This window comes from Numenius arquata, chromosome 14 (assembly GCF_964106895.1).
Source record: "Numenius arquata chromosome 14, bNumArq3.hap1.1, whole genome shotgun sequence".
NCBI classification, from domain to species: Eukaryota; Metazoa; Chordata; class Aves; order Charadriiformes; family Scolopacidae; genus Numenius; species Numenius arquata.
Genome location: NC_133589.1, coordinates 9528675 through 9545671, shown reverse-complemented (window position 1 = coordinate 9545671; position 16997 = coordinate 9528675). Strand labels below are relative to the sequence as shown.

General features: G+C 39.7%; 1 protein-coding gene across 1 annotated transcript in view; it reads right to left on the bottom strand.

Annotated features, from left to right (window-relative positions):
* Positions 1 to 4031: 4031 nt before the first annotated feature.
* Positions 4032 to 16997, bottom strand: part of SMG1 (SMG1 nonsense mediated mRNA decay associated PI3K related kinase) — a 64607-nt gene continuing 51641 nt past the window's right edge. Inside the window, exons 50-63 of the mRNA XM_074158786.1 lie at positions 16686 to 16920; positions 14963 to 15189; positions 13564 to 13714; positions 13282 to 13471; positions 12584 to 13053; positions 11397 to 11534; positions 10388 to 10540; positions 9883 to 10062; positions 9440 to 9667; positions 8784 to 8995; positions 8477 to 8583; positions 7590 to 7769; positions 7344 to 7450; positions 4032 to 6639 (exon numbers count right to left, since the gene is read on the bottom strand). Of these exons, the coding sequence (XP_074014887.1) occupies positions 6562 to 6639; positions 7344 to 7450; positions 7590 to 7769; positions 8477 to 8583; positions 8784 to 8995; positions 9440 to 9667; positions 9883 to 10062; positions 10388 to 10540; positions 11397 to 11534; positions 12584 to 13053; positions 13282 to 13471; positions 13564 to 13714; positions 14963 to 15189; positions 16686 to 16920 (2656 nt within the window). The 3' untranslated portion in view covers positions 4032 to 6561. The remainder of the gene's footprint in view (positions 6640 to 7343; positions 7451 to 7589; positions 7770 to 8476; positions 8584 to 8783; positions 8996 to 9439; positions 9668 to 9882; positions 10063 to 10387; positions 10541 to 11396; positions 11535 to 12583; positions 13054 to 13281; positions 13472 to 13563; positions 13715 to 14962; positions 15190 to 16685; positions 16921 to 16997) is intronic.

Genomic DNA, 16997 nt, shown 5'->3' with positions numbered 1-16997 from the left:
TCAGCACTCTGATTGGCCGTCTCGAAACTCAGCTCAGGCCAATCCCGGGTCTCCCGTCGCGCCCCATCCACAGCCGGTTGGCTGGTGGGATTCGAACAGTGACAGCCGACCAATGAGCGTCAGGGCTCTGCGCCTCCCCCCCTCCCTCCGTCGCAGTGCGGCGGCGGCAGGAGCGGCGGCGGGTGGCCCTGCCGGGAGAGGTGCCGGCGGGCCGGGCCGAGGTAGCCTGGGCCGGGCCGAGGTAGCCTGGGGCGGGCCCGGCCCAGGGCGGGAGTTGGCGGAGGGGTGGCGCCGGCCGATGGGGAAGCCCGACTCCGGGCCGCCTGGGCCGAGGAAGGCGAGCCGGGAACCCGGGCGTTGGCAGAGGGGTGGTAACAGTCACCCCCCCACCAGGACTTACAGGGACATGGCTTTTACCTGAAAAAGCCTCACCCATATAACCTGAATGTGTGATTATTAGGAGGCAAATAAGTAAAACGTTATGTGCTGTCTAAAAAAATGTTCCCTTTTCTTGAGATACATCATGTGTGTACGTGAACCGTGCACTAGACAGAGCCTTCTGACAGAGGGTGTTTCAAGGCCAACAGACAGCCCCTTGCTGCTGAATTAACTTGGCGCCAGAGGCACTCGCCAACAAACTTTCTTTGCATTAAAGTTTTGCTGTTTTTCCAGCACAAGTGTTTATTTATTGCATGTGAGCGACGCGAAGCAGCCGGCGTGTCAGCCGTAGACCGCAGGATCTATGGGTATGGGATTTCGGGATCACCACACGGGAAACAAGGCCAGGCTGGATGGGGCTTTGAGCAAGCCGGTCTGGTGGAAGGGGTCCCTGCCCAGGGCAGGGGGGTTGGGACGAGGTGATCTTTCAGGTCCCTTCCAACCCAAACCATTCTGTGATTCTATGACTCTAAACCACTGAAACAACTCCCAACTTCATAGAAAGTTCTCCATCTCTGAGCACCACCACCGCCTGACCTACCTGTGATATTCACCACCCGTCCAACAACTTGCTGTATTTTTTTCAGAAGCTGTAGCAGCACAAAACAGGAGAAAAGCACTAGGGTCTAAATATTTTTTCTGACTCAACTTCCTAAATGTTTGTCACATGTTAATGAGCTCAATCACAATCCCTAGGCTGTAATGCAATTCCAAAATGAGGGCAAAGACAACATCATTTCTAACACCGAAAGCGCAATGCTTTTCCAACCCAGCCCACCAACTTGAGGGAGAGGAAAAAAAGAAGGACTAAGGATGATACCATAAAAGCAAAAACGTGTCTGTACTGAATTGTTTGATCTTTTACAGAGTGCTTTTCAGACTCATTCAAGATTGCATGTTAAGGAACAGCTATTTCACTGAACAACTTTCAGGTTCATTTACATGTTGCTAAAAGCTAAGAGTATTTTTGTGTATCGTTTTGCATTTGAAAATAATGGAGTCCACCCTCAAAATCCATTAATTGCACCACAGCAGAGCTCAAACAAAAGCTAATTTCCTAAGGAAGTGATGTCAGCAACAATTCTCATTAGTCTTTTTAGCAATACGGACACACACAGAAGTATGATGCGTTGCTGTTCCTAGGAGCATTTGCAGTGTCCTGCAGAGGCCACCTCCACGGCTATTTGGTAGGATCAGCCTACTCCTGGATTCATCCATTTGTACAATTCTCACTGCAAAACCACAAGCACTTACCAATGAAACAAGCAGGATTTCCATCACCTCCAACCACTGGCAGGTTCATTTTCATCCAGCCACTCTTTCAAGTGCCAGCTCCCAAGTCAGTCTGCCCTTGGAGCTTTTCTCCCACCTCGGTGGTCCCACAGAGGTGCAGTTCCCTCCTGTAAGCCTTTCCCCGGAACTTGGAGGGGCAGGGGGAGAAGCGAGCCCTGTGGGACACCCAGAAACACCAGAGGAGATGGGCCATCATGCTGCAGAGAACAGAACCACGACACTCAACACCCCCTTCCCTGAGCAGCCAGGCCTCTGGAAGAACAATGTCAAACGAAAACCAGATGCACGTGTATGTCTGTAAATTCAGTTGTTAAAATCAGAGTCCTAATGTAGAAGGCAGAGAACAGTAATAGCAGTAGCTCAGTGTGGAAAACCTGCCCATCACCTCCCACACGTTACCTGAGCTACAGAAACCAGCTGTTTTCCATATGCTCCAGGGACGCAGATCATGCTGCGATGCAACGTATTCTTCCTGCGCCGAGATTCTCCCTTAGCAGATGCACAGAAACTTAAATGCCCAAGCTAACTTCAAAGCAGCTTTAAAAGGAGCAGTTTAATTGCTCTGTGCACTTCAAACAGACACAGAGACACAAATTTTCCATGTTAAGCCTCCACCCACTCATTGTACCTAATATAATAAATGCATCTCAAACTTTTTTTTTATGCTATTAATAAAAAATTAGTCTGGTGGATGCCAAAATGCTCTAATCAGCTATGCATTTAAGTACATACAACAGTAGTTTCATGTAGTATCTTTACTTTCAATGAAATTCTGTAACTAAAGTGTTAACAGTATACTCATGAAGAACTATTTTCCACTAAAGAAAAAAATATGCATGTGATAACTGGTTACTGTGTTAAGAAAGGAAAAGATGGATAGCAGGTATGACCCTAAACTTTTTTCAGGAGTGTGTCTGCTAATTTTAGGAAAAACTTGCAAAAACGAAAGGGCAAAAGAAAGGCAAAGAAACCTTTGAAGTACTTGAGTGTGCTAAAACAGGATGGCCACATGTACTGGGCACAGAACACACTGATGAATGATTAAAGCAAATTAACCTTAAGGACTACAGCATTAGAATAATGGAGCTTTAACCTCTCCAATGCCCTCCAGTATTTCCAAAGGAATTTTTTTTATATGGTGCTTTTCATTCAGATATCACAAAGCAGTTCAGACGATAAACCAAACTGATCAAACAGCATCTATCAGAAGGCAGACACCACCACGTGGTGTCACGGGGCCGGGGCTGACACCGCTGCAGTTCCCATGATGGAGTCCGTGCAGTGGAACACCCTCCTTTCCCAGGCAGGTAACCTCGCATGAGCATCAAGTGTCCCCAATGCTCTTATAGATGCCTTATTTATTTTTCCTTGGAAAGCTAGTTCCCTGCCCCTGATTCATCTCTCATTTATATGAGAGACTTGAGTCTTTTACAGATATTTGAAAAGTTACAGATAAAAAAAATACTACTATTTAAATAGACTCATCACTGAACGCAAAACTAATTGTCCCAGACCATGAAGTCCCTGCAAAGTACCAAAATAATTTGTTAACTGTACACATTCTCTTATAATTTCTATTTCAGTTATATTAATTTGACACTGCCATTATTCCAGCAAAATAATCTAAGACACCACTTCAGTTTGCTTAATACATCCCAGTAACCCGTTTGGTAGAGCAGTGCTCACACCCTGGCTTTACAGAAGGCCATGGGCAAACTAGTAACTGCATTTTCAAAGCGTTAAGAGCATCTCAACCACCAGCCTGTATAATTGAGAGGGGGCAACGACTTAAATGTGATGAGCATACTTTCAATTTGACTTTGAGAAATTAGTTTAGAGCATGATCCCTTGGTCAACATTCACTGTAGGGAGCATCATGCAAAAAAAAAAAAAAAAAAATTGGCATCAACCGAACAGTTTGACTCCCACAGCTTCAGCTGATTATGTGTTTACAAAGATCTGATTTTAGATTTGTATTATTCTAGGTCTGTCTTACTGCAGGAAAATAGTAATTGTCTCAATTTTACTGAAAAAAAATCTTTTAAAATACAATGTAACTAATACAGTCTTTAGCATTTTAGGTTTAACCAAGACTCTATCAATTTGTTATATTTTCAACATTTACCAAGAAAAATGGAACAAGAGCACAACATTAATTATGCAAATTTAGGTCTCTAGAATCCTGCTCTAATTAGGGGCTTGGTTTGTATTAGGCATTTTATTCTCCCCTGGAATTTTCCCAACCACAAGTAGTTTTGCATACAAGGAAATTATGAATACATATTCTTTTTATTTTTTTAAAACTTTATTAAATTACGCAGTAAGAACCCATCTCCACACAAGTGTTTCATTTCTGGATAGCAGAGGTATAATACATGAGCCACAGGTGAGTGCATTACCCCTCCCTTCCCCCCAGCTTCCAAGAAATAAAACAGCATGTCTAATACACTCTCGTTCCTATGGTACTCTAAACAGACTGTTCGTAAGGGGATTTTTAACTGGAGAAAAAGAAAAAGGACCAATAGTGTCAAGTGCCTTGTTCTGCGAATGAATGTTCTTCACTGCAACATTCAAACACCTTCTTTCCTGCAATGGGCGGCGCGGCAGAGGGGTCGGGAAGCAGTGGCAGTGGAATGCGTTTGCACCGGTACCCTTAGATACAAAGCCTGCGACTTCCCTAGAGTTAATCAGGCAGTCAGAATGCAAAAAAGGCTGTGTGTCTGCTGAAAATGCTTACACTTCAAAGTGCATGTCCACGAAAAATTGGCAACAGAGAAGAAAGTGAATTCTAAGACCTACTGAGGAGGCAGAGCAGTTAGCATAGTGCAAATACTGAAAATAATACAAGTTCTCCTACTACTTATGCCTGCTGTTAATTTATGTTATCTGAAAATTACTAGCCAAGCTCTACACTCAGATGAACTGCTGCAAATCCACTCAATTAAATGAATTTTATGCCAATAGTGAGCTTGGCTCAAATCCTTTAATACTTAAATTCGGATTGAAAAAAATGCTGTATTTAAAGTGTGTTTTGACTCTGAAAAGTGACTAAAATGGCATAAAGAATTTTCCAAAATTTGTTTTTCAGCAACTGTGCGTAATGAACTCACCAAGTTTACAAAAGAAACTTTTTATACATAGCTACACAAATTTATCTGGGTTGAGAACGCCCGCGTGCATTTCTGCTGTAGCTATCAGCACCTGTTAGATCCTGGAGTTGTAACTGAATTGTGCCAGGTTTACTTGCTCTAAGAAAAGGAAGTTGCCTTTTCCTAAAGGTGTCCCACTTTAAAAAGGAAGCAAGAAGTCTTTTGGACAACCGACAGACCAGCAGGACATCTATCCAAGTAAGAAGATGCCATTTTTAGAGAGACTTTTCTGACCATAATCACACTTTGAGTGCAGAACTGATTGCAAAACAGAAGAACCTTGGCGGAAGATTGACTATGGATGCATTATTGAACAACCATCTACAGAAGTAATACGGCAAAGGAAAATGACTTTGCAGAAATCTTTACAGATCTAGTTGAACAAAAATTGGAGAGTCCTTCATTTCTTGGATTCTATGCATACCCCTGTGAACTGAAGCACTATAATTTACAAGTGTAAACTAAAAGTATTAGGAAAGTGAAGTAAAAAGCGTATCACTCTACCTCCACCAGAACATCACTTTATTGTTTATCTGTCATCAACAATGTAAAACTCTACTAGATACTCTATCCTGGTTTTTAAAAAGGTAAAGATTACATTGGATTAGCTACGTCGTACGAAAGAAACTACAGCAATCACAGTAGAATGAGATTGGAGGGACAACTTGAATTACAAAAAAGTGTACACTGCAAGCAGAGGGAAGTGCACATTAAATCAAATGCCTGTAGGATTCATTACTTTTAAATGCACAGTGACAATTTTGAGAAACTGTACATAATAGAATCACAAAAATGACTTTAAAATAACCAAAATTACATTTTGCATTTGACCATCCATCTCATAAGTAATCATTGAGGTTCTATATTTTCAGTGCTTTTGGAAAATTTGTTTACCAAACAAAATTTAAATTGTTAATTTGACTAAACTGTGAAGTAGAAGGATTGAAATAAAAGGTATATTGGAAGTACGCCTAACCTACAAGAATAAGCCAAGAGAGGTGTATGCAAGGAGAGGCTGGGAGGGAGGAGAGAAAGGAAAGAGGAAAGGGAGAAAAGAACAAAGGCTTTTTCTTCTATCTCAGAAGTTCTTCCAATGCAGCGTGTATCTGATGTACAGCTCTTCGCTTTCAGTCCATTTCTGAAGTTTACGTTTTGTAGCCTTTTTCCGTACTAACTGGTCGACTCAACCAGCGCTGTTGCCACGCAACAAGAGTAACAAGAATCTGAATGCATCAAATCTTCCCTTGCTGTGATTTCTTCATGGCCCCACTTTTTCTGTTTTTCTTTGAACAGGGTTCGGTGTTTCCTGAATTGTTCACAGGGTCAGGTGGAATTGAGTTCCAAATCACTCTGCGGTTTGTAGCATCCCGATTTCTTTCTGCAGCTTAACCCCCAGACACGTTTGCAGTTCTTCCGCAGCAGAAAGACAAACCGTGTTGTTCAAGCGGTGGAGCTTTCACCCTTGACCGCGGGGGTTGCAGACCATTGTGTTTAGCGTATCCCTGAGTGCAGCTATCCTGCAGGATTCACTTCCCAGTGCACCGAGATTTCCTAGGTTTCCTCAGATTAAGCCCCAGTGTGCATCACCACCGACCGTGGTGCGGCTACGGATGCCTGAGGCCGAGTTGATTCTGGTGGGTGTCTGACCTCGCTGAACCAGACCGATCTGCTCTTGCCCTACTCATACCCAGGCAGTCCAACCTTCATACAGCTGAGCCAAGTTATCTAGATTAGTTGCTTCCTTAATCACAAAGTCAACCTATTGAAAAGGTCAAACAAGTAATTAAAAATAAGCTAGATTTTTTTAAGTGTTTAAGTGATTTTAAAATTTACTGTTGAACGTCACCTGCAAATACAAAACTTCAGTGAAAAAATTCTACAGTAACTGTAAACTTAATCTTACGTAACTTTGTGTAGTCCACATAGGAAATAGGAATTTGTACTGGAGGGGCAAAAAAAAAAAAACCCCAACAAACCCCATGCATCAGCTCATTCATGGCCCCTATCTTGAAAACAGTCACCACATCCTCAAATTTATGTGGACACTTGGGTCCCCTGACCAAGTTTCCCAGAGGCAGGAGCATGGGTGTGTTATGCCAGTAAACACAGACAAGGTCTGTGCCTTAGACAGCTGCATGGATCTCATGTTCTCCCTGGATACCAACAGCTGCGTAACAAGCATTACCTTACTGGTACAGAAAAGGCAATTTTATCCAATTCATGAGCTTATATAAATCTATGATATAGAAAACAAAGGCATTTGATAAACAAAAAAAGAATGCAGCAACACAAGGCAGCAGCACACTGTGATTTGCATTGGAATATAAATCACACAGCTCAGAAGGGACCTTCTGTTCACAACAGGATTTTATTTTCAGGCACACTTCAGCGTGCTTACACACATGCTGACTACCCAAATTTAATGCAAGGACTGGTACTGGAACTTCACTATTTTCAACTCACCTGTTCAGCAACAGACATTCTCCTGTTGGGATCCACATCTCGGCCCTCTAACTTGGCTTTGACCCGCTTCCACACGCTAACTGCATATGAATTCCTTTCCTGCACGGCTAAAGACACAAAATAAAATTAATTGAATTTTACACTCCTGCACAGAAACCCACTGAGGTGTTTGGGGATGTTTTGTTGTTGTCAAGTGGTGGTTTTTCTGGTTGGTTTGTGGTTTTGTTTTTTAAGCCCTGTATTTACCTTTTCCCGTTTTAGGGTCCCTGGCTGTCTTTTTGGGACTACAGGCAACACTTTTGCCAGTTCCTGGGACTGTGCTTGGAGTAGTATCTGCTGATGTGGCAAGATTTTTCTGAATTAGCTTTCTTGCATTCTGCGACATCACCTCTGGCTGAGTTTTCTGCCCTGTATTGCTACGTACAGCTGTAAAGGAAGTTTAAAAGCGGTTGAAGCATTCAAAATAATATATTATAGTTGCAAGAAAAAGCACAATTAAATGTGTACCAAATGCAGCTACCAGTACAAATACATTTTAAACCGTATTTTAAACTTTGCACCAGTTCTCCTCTCTTCAGTCTGTTTTCTAATTTCTTTCACTTCATAAACAAGGTGTTTTGTTCCATTGCAAAACATTTATTTACATTAAGCTAATTTTTATGGGGTCTCTTAACCTCCAATTTTATCATTTTGCATGGTAGTCATAAAATGTAATTCTTGTTCTTGATAGAAATCAGGGACCTGCGCTTAGTCCGAATACTGACAGTAGAATAATCCTTTAAATAGAAAAATCCATGCTTGTAAGAAACTTTATTCATGTTTTTAAGTGTAAAGTAATGAAAATTTTGCAAACGTGAATGCATTTTTGGGGTTTCAGGATTAATTCCAAAGTCTCCATAAATTTAAATACTAATTTCAACAGAAATTACAGTTCAGTTGATATAAGTGACGGTGCATCCCAGGTATTCTGGGCTTTGTGGAGTGAATCCAGATCTCAAAGGCTATGATCAAGCAGAATTTTACAGACTTATAATCTTATAGAGATTGTCTAAATTTCAGTTTAATAAAAGTTACGATCCCCTCTCTAAAACATTGGGAAGCAATATTAATGTTTGTACTTTTTCAAGTATTACCTGCAGCAAAGGTTGGCTGATATGTAGCAGCTGATGTTGGGCTTGAACATTCATTCGATGTATCCGTGACCAAAGGTGATGCAAAACCCACCAGATTATTGTAGACGCTAGAAAATATAATGGAGTTGATAAATATTCATGCAACTACTTGACTTATTGAAAACTCAAACTGAAATTTAAGTCAAATTTTGCAAAAAAGACTTCTGCATTCTAAGATAACCACCAAGGAGGTGCCCCGTGCTGTGTTTCTGACATGTGCAAGTAGATAAGCAAAGTGCCTTCACCGGACAGAAGGTGACTTTCTTACCTTTGGCTCTGTGTTTTCAGTTCTTTCAAGGTGGGAGTTATTTCCTGCAGCATTTCAACATGTTCCTGACTGCGGACTTGACCCATAACCTGAACTAATGTAAACAAAACTGTCTGAATATTATCTTGCCATGATTTATATTCACCCAAGAACTGCCTAACACTATTCTCATAGGGAACGTCTTCACCATCTGCCAAAGCCGCTTCTTCATCCTGGAACAAAGATGTGCAAAAAGGTTAACTATTTGATACATTTTGGCTGAGACAATAAAGTTGAGCATTTCTGAGCCTTTTCAGCCCCTCAGTTTGTCATTTGACTACAAATAACCATAATCTTCAGTAGTTACATTTCAAGAAAATGAATTTGAAAAAGATCAAATGTTTTACTGATTAGAAACCAAGAGGATTTGAAAACACAAAGAAAATCTTTCAACTGCCAAATGAGAGAAAAGGTTTAACTCAACCAGAGCCTGATTAGCCTAACTCTAGAAATAAAGCTTTATGAATTCTTAGGGGTGAAATGAATTTTTATGTCTTGAATTCCATATGCACAAACACATTTCACTGTTTCTACTTACTTTAAAAATCAGTGTTATTTTTCTTAAAACCATACTGACATGAGTTTGAGCAGTGAGTTTAATGCAGTTTTAGGTGTACCTTTGCCATAGCTTTCAGTAGATGTTTGACATCCCCAAGTTGTCTGTTATGACCCGTGAGCACAGTTTTAATGCTATCCACCAGGTTCTGAATTGTTTCACAAACTGTTTCTATTTGCTGTTCTCTTTCTGTTTGTACTGTTCTTTGTGTAGATATTTCCTGGGTCAACTGCTTGTGAGCCGAGTGAAGCCATTCAGAGCTGCCAATAGGGTGTTCAAGACCAGTGCCCTAAAAATAACAGAAACATTTTTGTATCTGGAGATAAAATTCAATTACTGTGTAGACGCTACTGCCAAGAGTTTAGCAGCTGATGGAATAAACTCTGTAATCCGCAACCGATTAGAAGGTGTAAATAATATTGATTTAGAACAAAAGACAAAATTGAGAACTCATGATTACAGTGATTCTGTAATGTTACATATTTTGCTTTGACCTTTACTTACCACCCTCTGAAGCAGGCGAAGCTCCAGTTCGGAGACTGAACTGTTGAACTGCGACGCGAATGAGCACATTTGTTGACAGCGTTTGAGAAGTTCAAATAACGCAGCATCAAGATTTAAGGCTTCTGCTGTTCTAGTACGTAAACTTTCAAAGTGAATGATATTACTGCAGAGGAAAGTGACCTGAAAATCAAAGCAAGAGTGAGAAAAGTTATTCCAATTAAACTATTATACAAACTGCATTTGTTCCCTATCTTTAGAAGGGAGAATTTTAAACACAGCAGTAAAGCTCTGTTACAGTAGCAGTATCGTTTCAGGGTCATCCAACCCTGCAGAGATTCTCACAGAGATTATTCATATTGCTTTCAAAGTGGGATTCCCAGAAGTATTTGGATATCTGTGTTTGCTATTTAGATGCTGAGGAGGAAAATTATCTACTACATAACTCTCAAGTAGGAAACAGTGAAGACACTTATGAAGTCAATAGTACTATCCTTATGTATAGTACCTGACTTGCTCTTTGACTTTCTTTCAGTACAAGGTTTCTTCTTTCAGCAATAGTGGCATCAAAATCTTGCAAGACTGGTGCCAGTGCAGGATTAGCACCTCCTGCCCATTTTAAACGCTGCTCAATACTTGCTTCAAGTGCTGCTAGTTTCTCCTGCATTGGGGAAGAAAAGAAAAAATGTAGATAACCCATACTGATATATATCACCTTAAGCCTAACTTTAAAAAAAATTACAAATATAAAACACATGCAGAGACATTATACCCATATATATAGAAGAATGTGGTATTCATGATTGACAACTGTTAGTTTATGCTATTTAAAGGTTTGTTTTCAGCACTCATCACAACTGGATTTGATTGTTATGGAAACAAAGTCACCTGTCTAGACATTAACCCACTAGGAAAAAAATACTAAAGGAAGTTAAAAGTAGTCACATTTCTAGACTAAACGTTATATAGAGTCATCGCAGTCCTAAATTTTTACAAATGATCTTCAAAAAATTATTACAAACAGTTCCTTCACAACTAAAAAAGGAAATTAAAGTTCAAGAAGCTAAGCAGTATTTAATTTTAAACAATTAAACATGCTATATTACTGATATCCCAAAGCCTAAAAAGCTGAGTCAAGCCACAGCTCACAGAAACCTCACATGGAATAATTGATTTTCCCAGATCTACAAAGGAAGCTTCTGACACTTTAGTAAAATGATAGTAAGGATGATCTAAGTCAGACAAACTTAAAGAGTAGGAGCACGATCAGCCTTCAGAAGAAAAGTACTTTGCCATATTTGTATTTTTCCTCATGAAACAGATTTACTGATATTCCAGAGAATATTTTGTATGAGACAGCAAAAATCAACCAATGTAACAGTACATATGAGACAGACCGAAAAAGGTCAATGAAAATACTGCTAAATTTGTGCTTCGATAGCACAAGAGATAAAGCAGTGGGTGTTAGACTCACATTCCCATATACTGCTAACTAACTCCCCCCAGAATAGCAGTACCTGGACTGTTGCAATTGAACCTTCAATCTGACTGAGAGTATGAAGTTTCTTTTTCATGCTGGCTAAAATTGCAGAACGAGGTGGAGGAGTAACAGAAATAGCTTGTGGGCGACTGATGAGGAGATCTTCATGCTGCCACTTTAAGATAAAAAGGGGAACACTTGATTATCAATATTGCTCAGCACAAAATACTTCACTTCCCAAACAGCAATTCTAGTACTCTGCTACACTTTATAAGTAAGAGCACTTTAAAAAGGCTAAGTGTCAGAAGATGGTACCAGCGCACTTACAAGTTCTAAATCATTAAAGTGTGTTAAATTTAACAAGTAAACTATGTTTTACTGGCTCTAAATATTTATACCATTAAATCAATCATTAACTTACTGGAAGTGATTTACACACATTTCCTTGGTCTAAAGGAAAACCCATCAATATTCAGAAACAATTCACTTGTGATGCATTAAAACAAAGACAATTTTGCTTACCAGTCCATGAAACGGTTTAGTAACTGACATGGAGAAAGCCTTTACCCTTAACCTACAAATCACTCCAAAATGAAGATCAATGATACTACAACACAATTGGGCACCAGCAACTGGGCACCAGTTCAAGGTCCACAATGACATTTATCTAAAGCCTCAGGAGACCATTTTCAGGATTGATACTGCTGCTATTTATATTTTTCCATGAGGCAAACAGCGGAACAAGGAGACAGTTAACGCACTAAAACTTGGAAGGAAAGGTAGAAGATGACATTCTGCAATGCATACTGTTTTAAGAAATCTCTTCCCTTAAAGTCATAGACTGTTTAAAAAAAAGGGGGGAGAACAGGACAACATGGCTAGTAAGAAAGCCAATGAACAGTGAATGATTTCTTTTCTAATTAATGATTTAATGGTTATTAAAAAAAAGTGTATTCACTTGAAAAAATTTACACATGGCCGCTTTTGCATCTTACAAGGCAGCTAATCTACAAAAGAAGCAAGCTGTAATGCTTTTCTTCCCTTACACATTTACAGAATTTAAAACCCAAATCAAGGTTTTTGATCGACTACTTAAGTCCTTTTAAAAATACTCTTAAGCTCATTCAACACAATATAAAGTTCTTCTTGTGCTTAGACACGGTAACTGAAGCTCACTTTCCACAGACAAAAGCTGGAAAGAATTAACACACGGTGTGGTCTCACCTGGAACATGGCAATATGCAGCTGCACTCGCTGAAGACTGGTCTTGCAAGATGAAATACTGGTTTCAAGTCTGCGCACTAGATCATGCTTCTTCCACGCTGTGTCGTAAGAACTAGCTAATACTGTTGCCCTGTTCATGACCAACTGCGAGAACTTGCCGATTTGGATATTGTGCTCCACAGCTTTCTTGCATAGGTCATCCACAGAAACTTTGCTTTCTGCTCCAAAGTCTTTAGCCTCTACCTGAGCAATGATATCAACACCCAAAGCACTGATGAAACTGCACAAAGTCAGTCCCAAAGCTTGATTTGGAAGGCCAATTAAAAGCTGTCTCACAAAGTCAGCTGTAAAAGCCTTGATTGGTTTGGCCATTTGGTCTTCACTAAAACAAGAGTTTCTGTACAGAGCTTTCACATTGACAATCTGAACAGGTCCATTTACTGCATTCTGGTCTTCAAGTGAACTGATTCCTTTAAAAGGAAAAAAATAGCATTTTTGTTATAAATAAAACATTTGATGCACCTAGAAAAATATTATAAACACAGTAAGATTCCAGGAATTAATTTTTAATTTCTGCATACTTGCCATATATGAAAGGTAAGTTACAGTTAGTGACCTTCATTTTACATTCTTCTCAAAAAAGACATAGGATGAAAGTAGACAAAGTGACACCTGAGTATTTGATAACATTTTTTTACCTGACAATGTTTTAGAAAAGGTACCACAGAGCCTGAAAAATTCTTTAATTGTTTGCAGTCTCTTCAGAAAGAAAATTTCCTCTAGAACTTGCCGATTGTTGTCATCATCAAAGAAGTTAACTTGGGTGCTGCGGGCCTCCCTAATTATGTCAATCTTACGCCAAGCAACAGGTATTTCCATCTTGTTTAGCTGAGCAACACAAAGGAAAAAAATTAGTTTTGTTTTTATAAAACTTTCATGTTCCTCACTCAAAGAGCACTCTGAAAAGAACAAATCCATACCTTTTCAATCAATAAACCAAATGCAGTTTCCACTTGAGCAAACATTCCATCAAAGGCTACCAAAAGCATCTGACCAGCTGACATTTTGGGAGTCTCATCAACTGAGCCATTTCTTGGCTGAATCAGCTCACCATACTGAGCATGAAGTACTCTTTAAAAAAAAAAAAAACAAAAAACAAAAAACAAAAAACCACAACATGTTTTTGCTTAGTCTACAAGAAATAAATAGTTTTTTCTTAAACTGATTGATCCCACAGCTAGAGCAGATTGGAATTAAGTTGTACTTGAACAATGTGGTACTTCTGCAGGTTCTTCCTACTCCCCCCTCCCCTGCCCTGCTTATTACACAAATCCCAATGCTGGTCTCATACGAACAGGTACGGGTACTGTGTAAGATGGGATCGTATTAAAGGACCAGCTACAAAGCTAACTTAAAATACAGGTAGAGGATATGGCCTGTACTTCCTATGAGCATAGTAAAAAAGTTATGAATGGTAAGTGATGTATATATCACTTTTCCTTCCTTGAAAACCAACTACTGGTTTTATAACATATACATATATAATTGAACGGAGCATGGGGTAAAACGGTGGAGCATGAGGTCTCGGGTTATGGCTGAGATGGTTTAAAAGCTCGGTGCTCCTGAAAGGTTTGTATTATCCTCTCCCTCCCTTATATCACTTTTGACCCTCAACTAACATGCTGAGCAGGCTTGCCAATGGGTAAACCAGGAGGAAAAATAACCTAAGAGAAAAGTAAATTGTTTTGAACTGGTACAGCAGCCTTCACCAAACCACTGATAGTCACCATAATTGGCTCAAGGGAAGCAGCAAGATCAGTACTTCTACTCAGCAGGAAGCTTTTAAATTGGCTCAGTCATCTACCAAGCACTTCCCCAGAAAGGTACTGTCCCACAGTACAAGATGCACAAGTCTTTTTGTTTGGTTGCAGTTTTTCTTTATTTGTGTTTTGTCTTTTTAATCAAGTCACTGATTCATTATGCAAAGTTGCTCATCAGACCTGCTGACGAGAGGAGTGCCATGGGTACAAGCTCTCCCATTCACAGTTCCTCCCACAAACTAATGGACTAGTTCCTATTTTTAGCATCCCTTACACTTCAAACAAAATCACAACTACGTACTTTGGAAAAAGTTGACTACCAAAAGTCAACTTTAAGCAGCTGTAAATTGCCATAGCTCTGTATTTCTATGTATGCATGCGGATAAAGGCATAGACACACAGAGAGGAAACATGCACACTTTAAACCCTGCACTCTGCTTAAGGTTATACTTGGGCAAGAAAAGCCTGTACGTCAAACAAACAATATCATTTAGACAAACTATTGTTCTCCAGTCTTCATTGTCTCATATCTGAACTAAAAAAAAAACTGGTGATTTACCTTGCAACATCGATGTAATGAGTATGTGTTTCCTCCTCTAGTCCCATAGCCGCATTTCGTAAGTAGGCTTGAAGAGATTCAACCAACGTTTGCAAAGGGACTCCATCAGTTGTTTGTTCAATAAGATTATCTAATTCATGGAGCATACTTTCTAAAGTATACTCTCCTTTCATTAAGCACCTGAGCGCTTCAGGAAAAATGATCTGTCGGAAGTTTGAGTTCAGTTCCTGTTGGGAAGCAAGTATGAAGACGTAAGAAATTTTCCCCTCTCAAAAAGCATCATATGCAACATCTTTCTCATTTTAGCACTACACCAGCCTGCTGCAGACATTGTCTAAAAGATAACATGATGGTAGTCAGCCAAGGGTCAAAATCTACTTTTGGTTAAAGAAATCAGGAATACATTAAACCCTGTACAAACCCAAAGGTTTGACATTTGCACAATGTGGCAACAACTACCTCAATAGCATCAGCAGCAACAGCTTACACAGCAATTCTCAGCAGAGGATCAGTGGTATAGAAACGACACTTTGCAAATCAATTTCATCAAATTATGTAGCTTTTCTTTTCCATTATGTAACTATGAGTGAGTTAAATTATTTACTGAATGTATGATTTCCTAAACTGATTGGACTAAGCCAGGGCAAAGAATCAAAAACTCGACAGTGATTATTTTGTTAGAGGCCTAGTCATGCCACAGGAATCAATGCAGGTGAAAAACCAGTACCTTAAGTGGCATAAAGCCATTTTCCTCAAGCAAAATGCATCAGAGGGCTAAAGGCAGCTACAGAAAGAACCAACCAATATGCTCTGTCTCCAAAATGAGACAAGACACACCAAAAAGATTAGTTATCTTGGCTGCTCAGTCAGCTACACATTTTACCTCAGAGCTCACAGGGAGGACAACAATGTGTGGGTGACAGACCTCAGCTGCAACGCAATTAAATTGCATGAAATAAATTGCATGAAATTAATTAATTGCATGAAATTTTCTGAAAAATTTCTGAAGTGTTAATACTTCGGAAAGCGGAGAAATAAAGTGATGAAAATCTTGATGTGCTTACAGAGGTTGCTAGGGGAATATTTTTCAAATGCAGTACAGTGGAAGCAAAAGCCAAGGTTTATAAACCCCTACATCTTCAGCAGGTATTTTACTCAAGCTGCCGTTAAGTTTTTTCTGTTTGTTTTATTAAAGTGAAAGCATTTTTACTAAGAAATTATACATGCATTTTTCTCCTTCCCACTCTTGGAGTTAGGGGCCTGTAAAACAGGTTTTCATAATTTTTTTCAAACTACTTGTTTTCAGGTGAAAATAAGTCAGGCTTGGCAGGAGCAGAAAACAGAAAGCACAGACTAAATGGTTTGGAAGTTGTTCTGGACTGCCAGCAGCAAAATAAAAGAATGAGCAAGACACGAAGCTGGTGTGTCTATAAAATCCAATACGATCTTTTCTCATGGTTACTTGAGAGTAGTTTTTACAATTTGTCATGTACAGATCAAAATGGTTTCTTTCAAGCAATAATAATGTAAATGGCAGAGGCAAATGCCTGTTCAGCTCAGCCAAATATAGCAACTGAGATCAAAGTACAACAACAAAAAAAAAAAATCTCAGCAGCATCATAAGCAAACTTTCAGCTGTTTGAGGAAGAAGCTCTTAAGAATGGATTAGCTAAAGCTTTAGAAGGTTGGGGATGAGGAAAGAAAAAAGTAACGTAAGTATCACCTGAAGCGAGATATATACTCCATTAGCTAAGTGAACAGCTTCTGATGCTTCAATTGGGTTAGGAATATCTAAGTCCTGGGGTACAAGATGACACTGCTTCAGCAACTGCACAAGGCACGTAACATTCCCGCTCATGCTGCAAAGCTCCTCCAAGAACCAGGCTCCATCTCTTGAAGTCAAATCAACCAGTTGCTCTCCAGCACTAGATGCTGCACCTTCCATCATCAGATTTCGCCTAGATGAATTATGAGACTCAGTTAGACAGCCTGCCTGCTAGTGCATTCTCCACATAATTATGCTACTTGAATATTC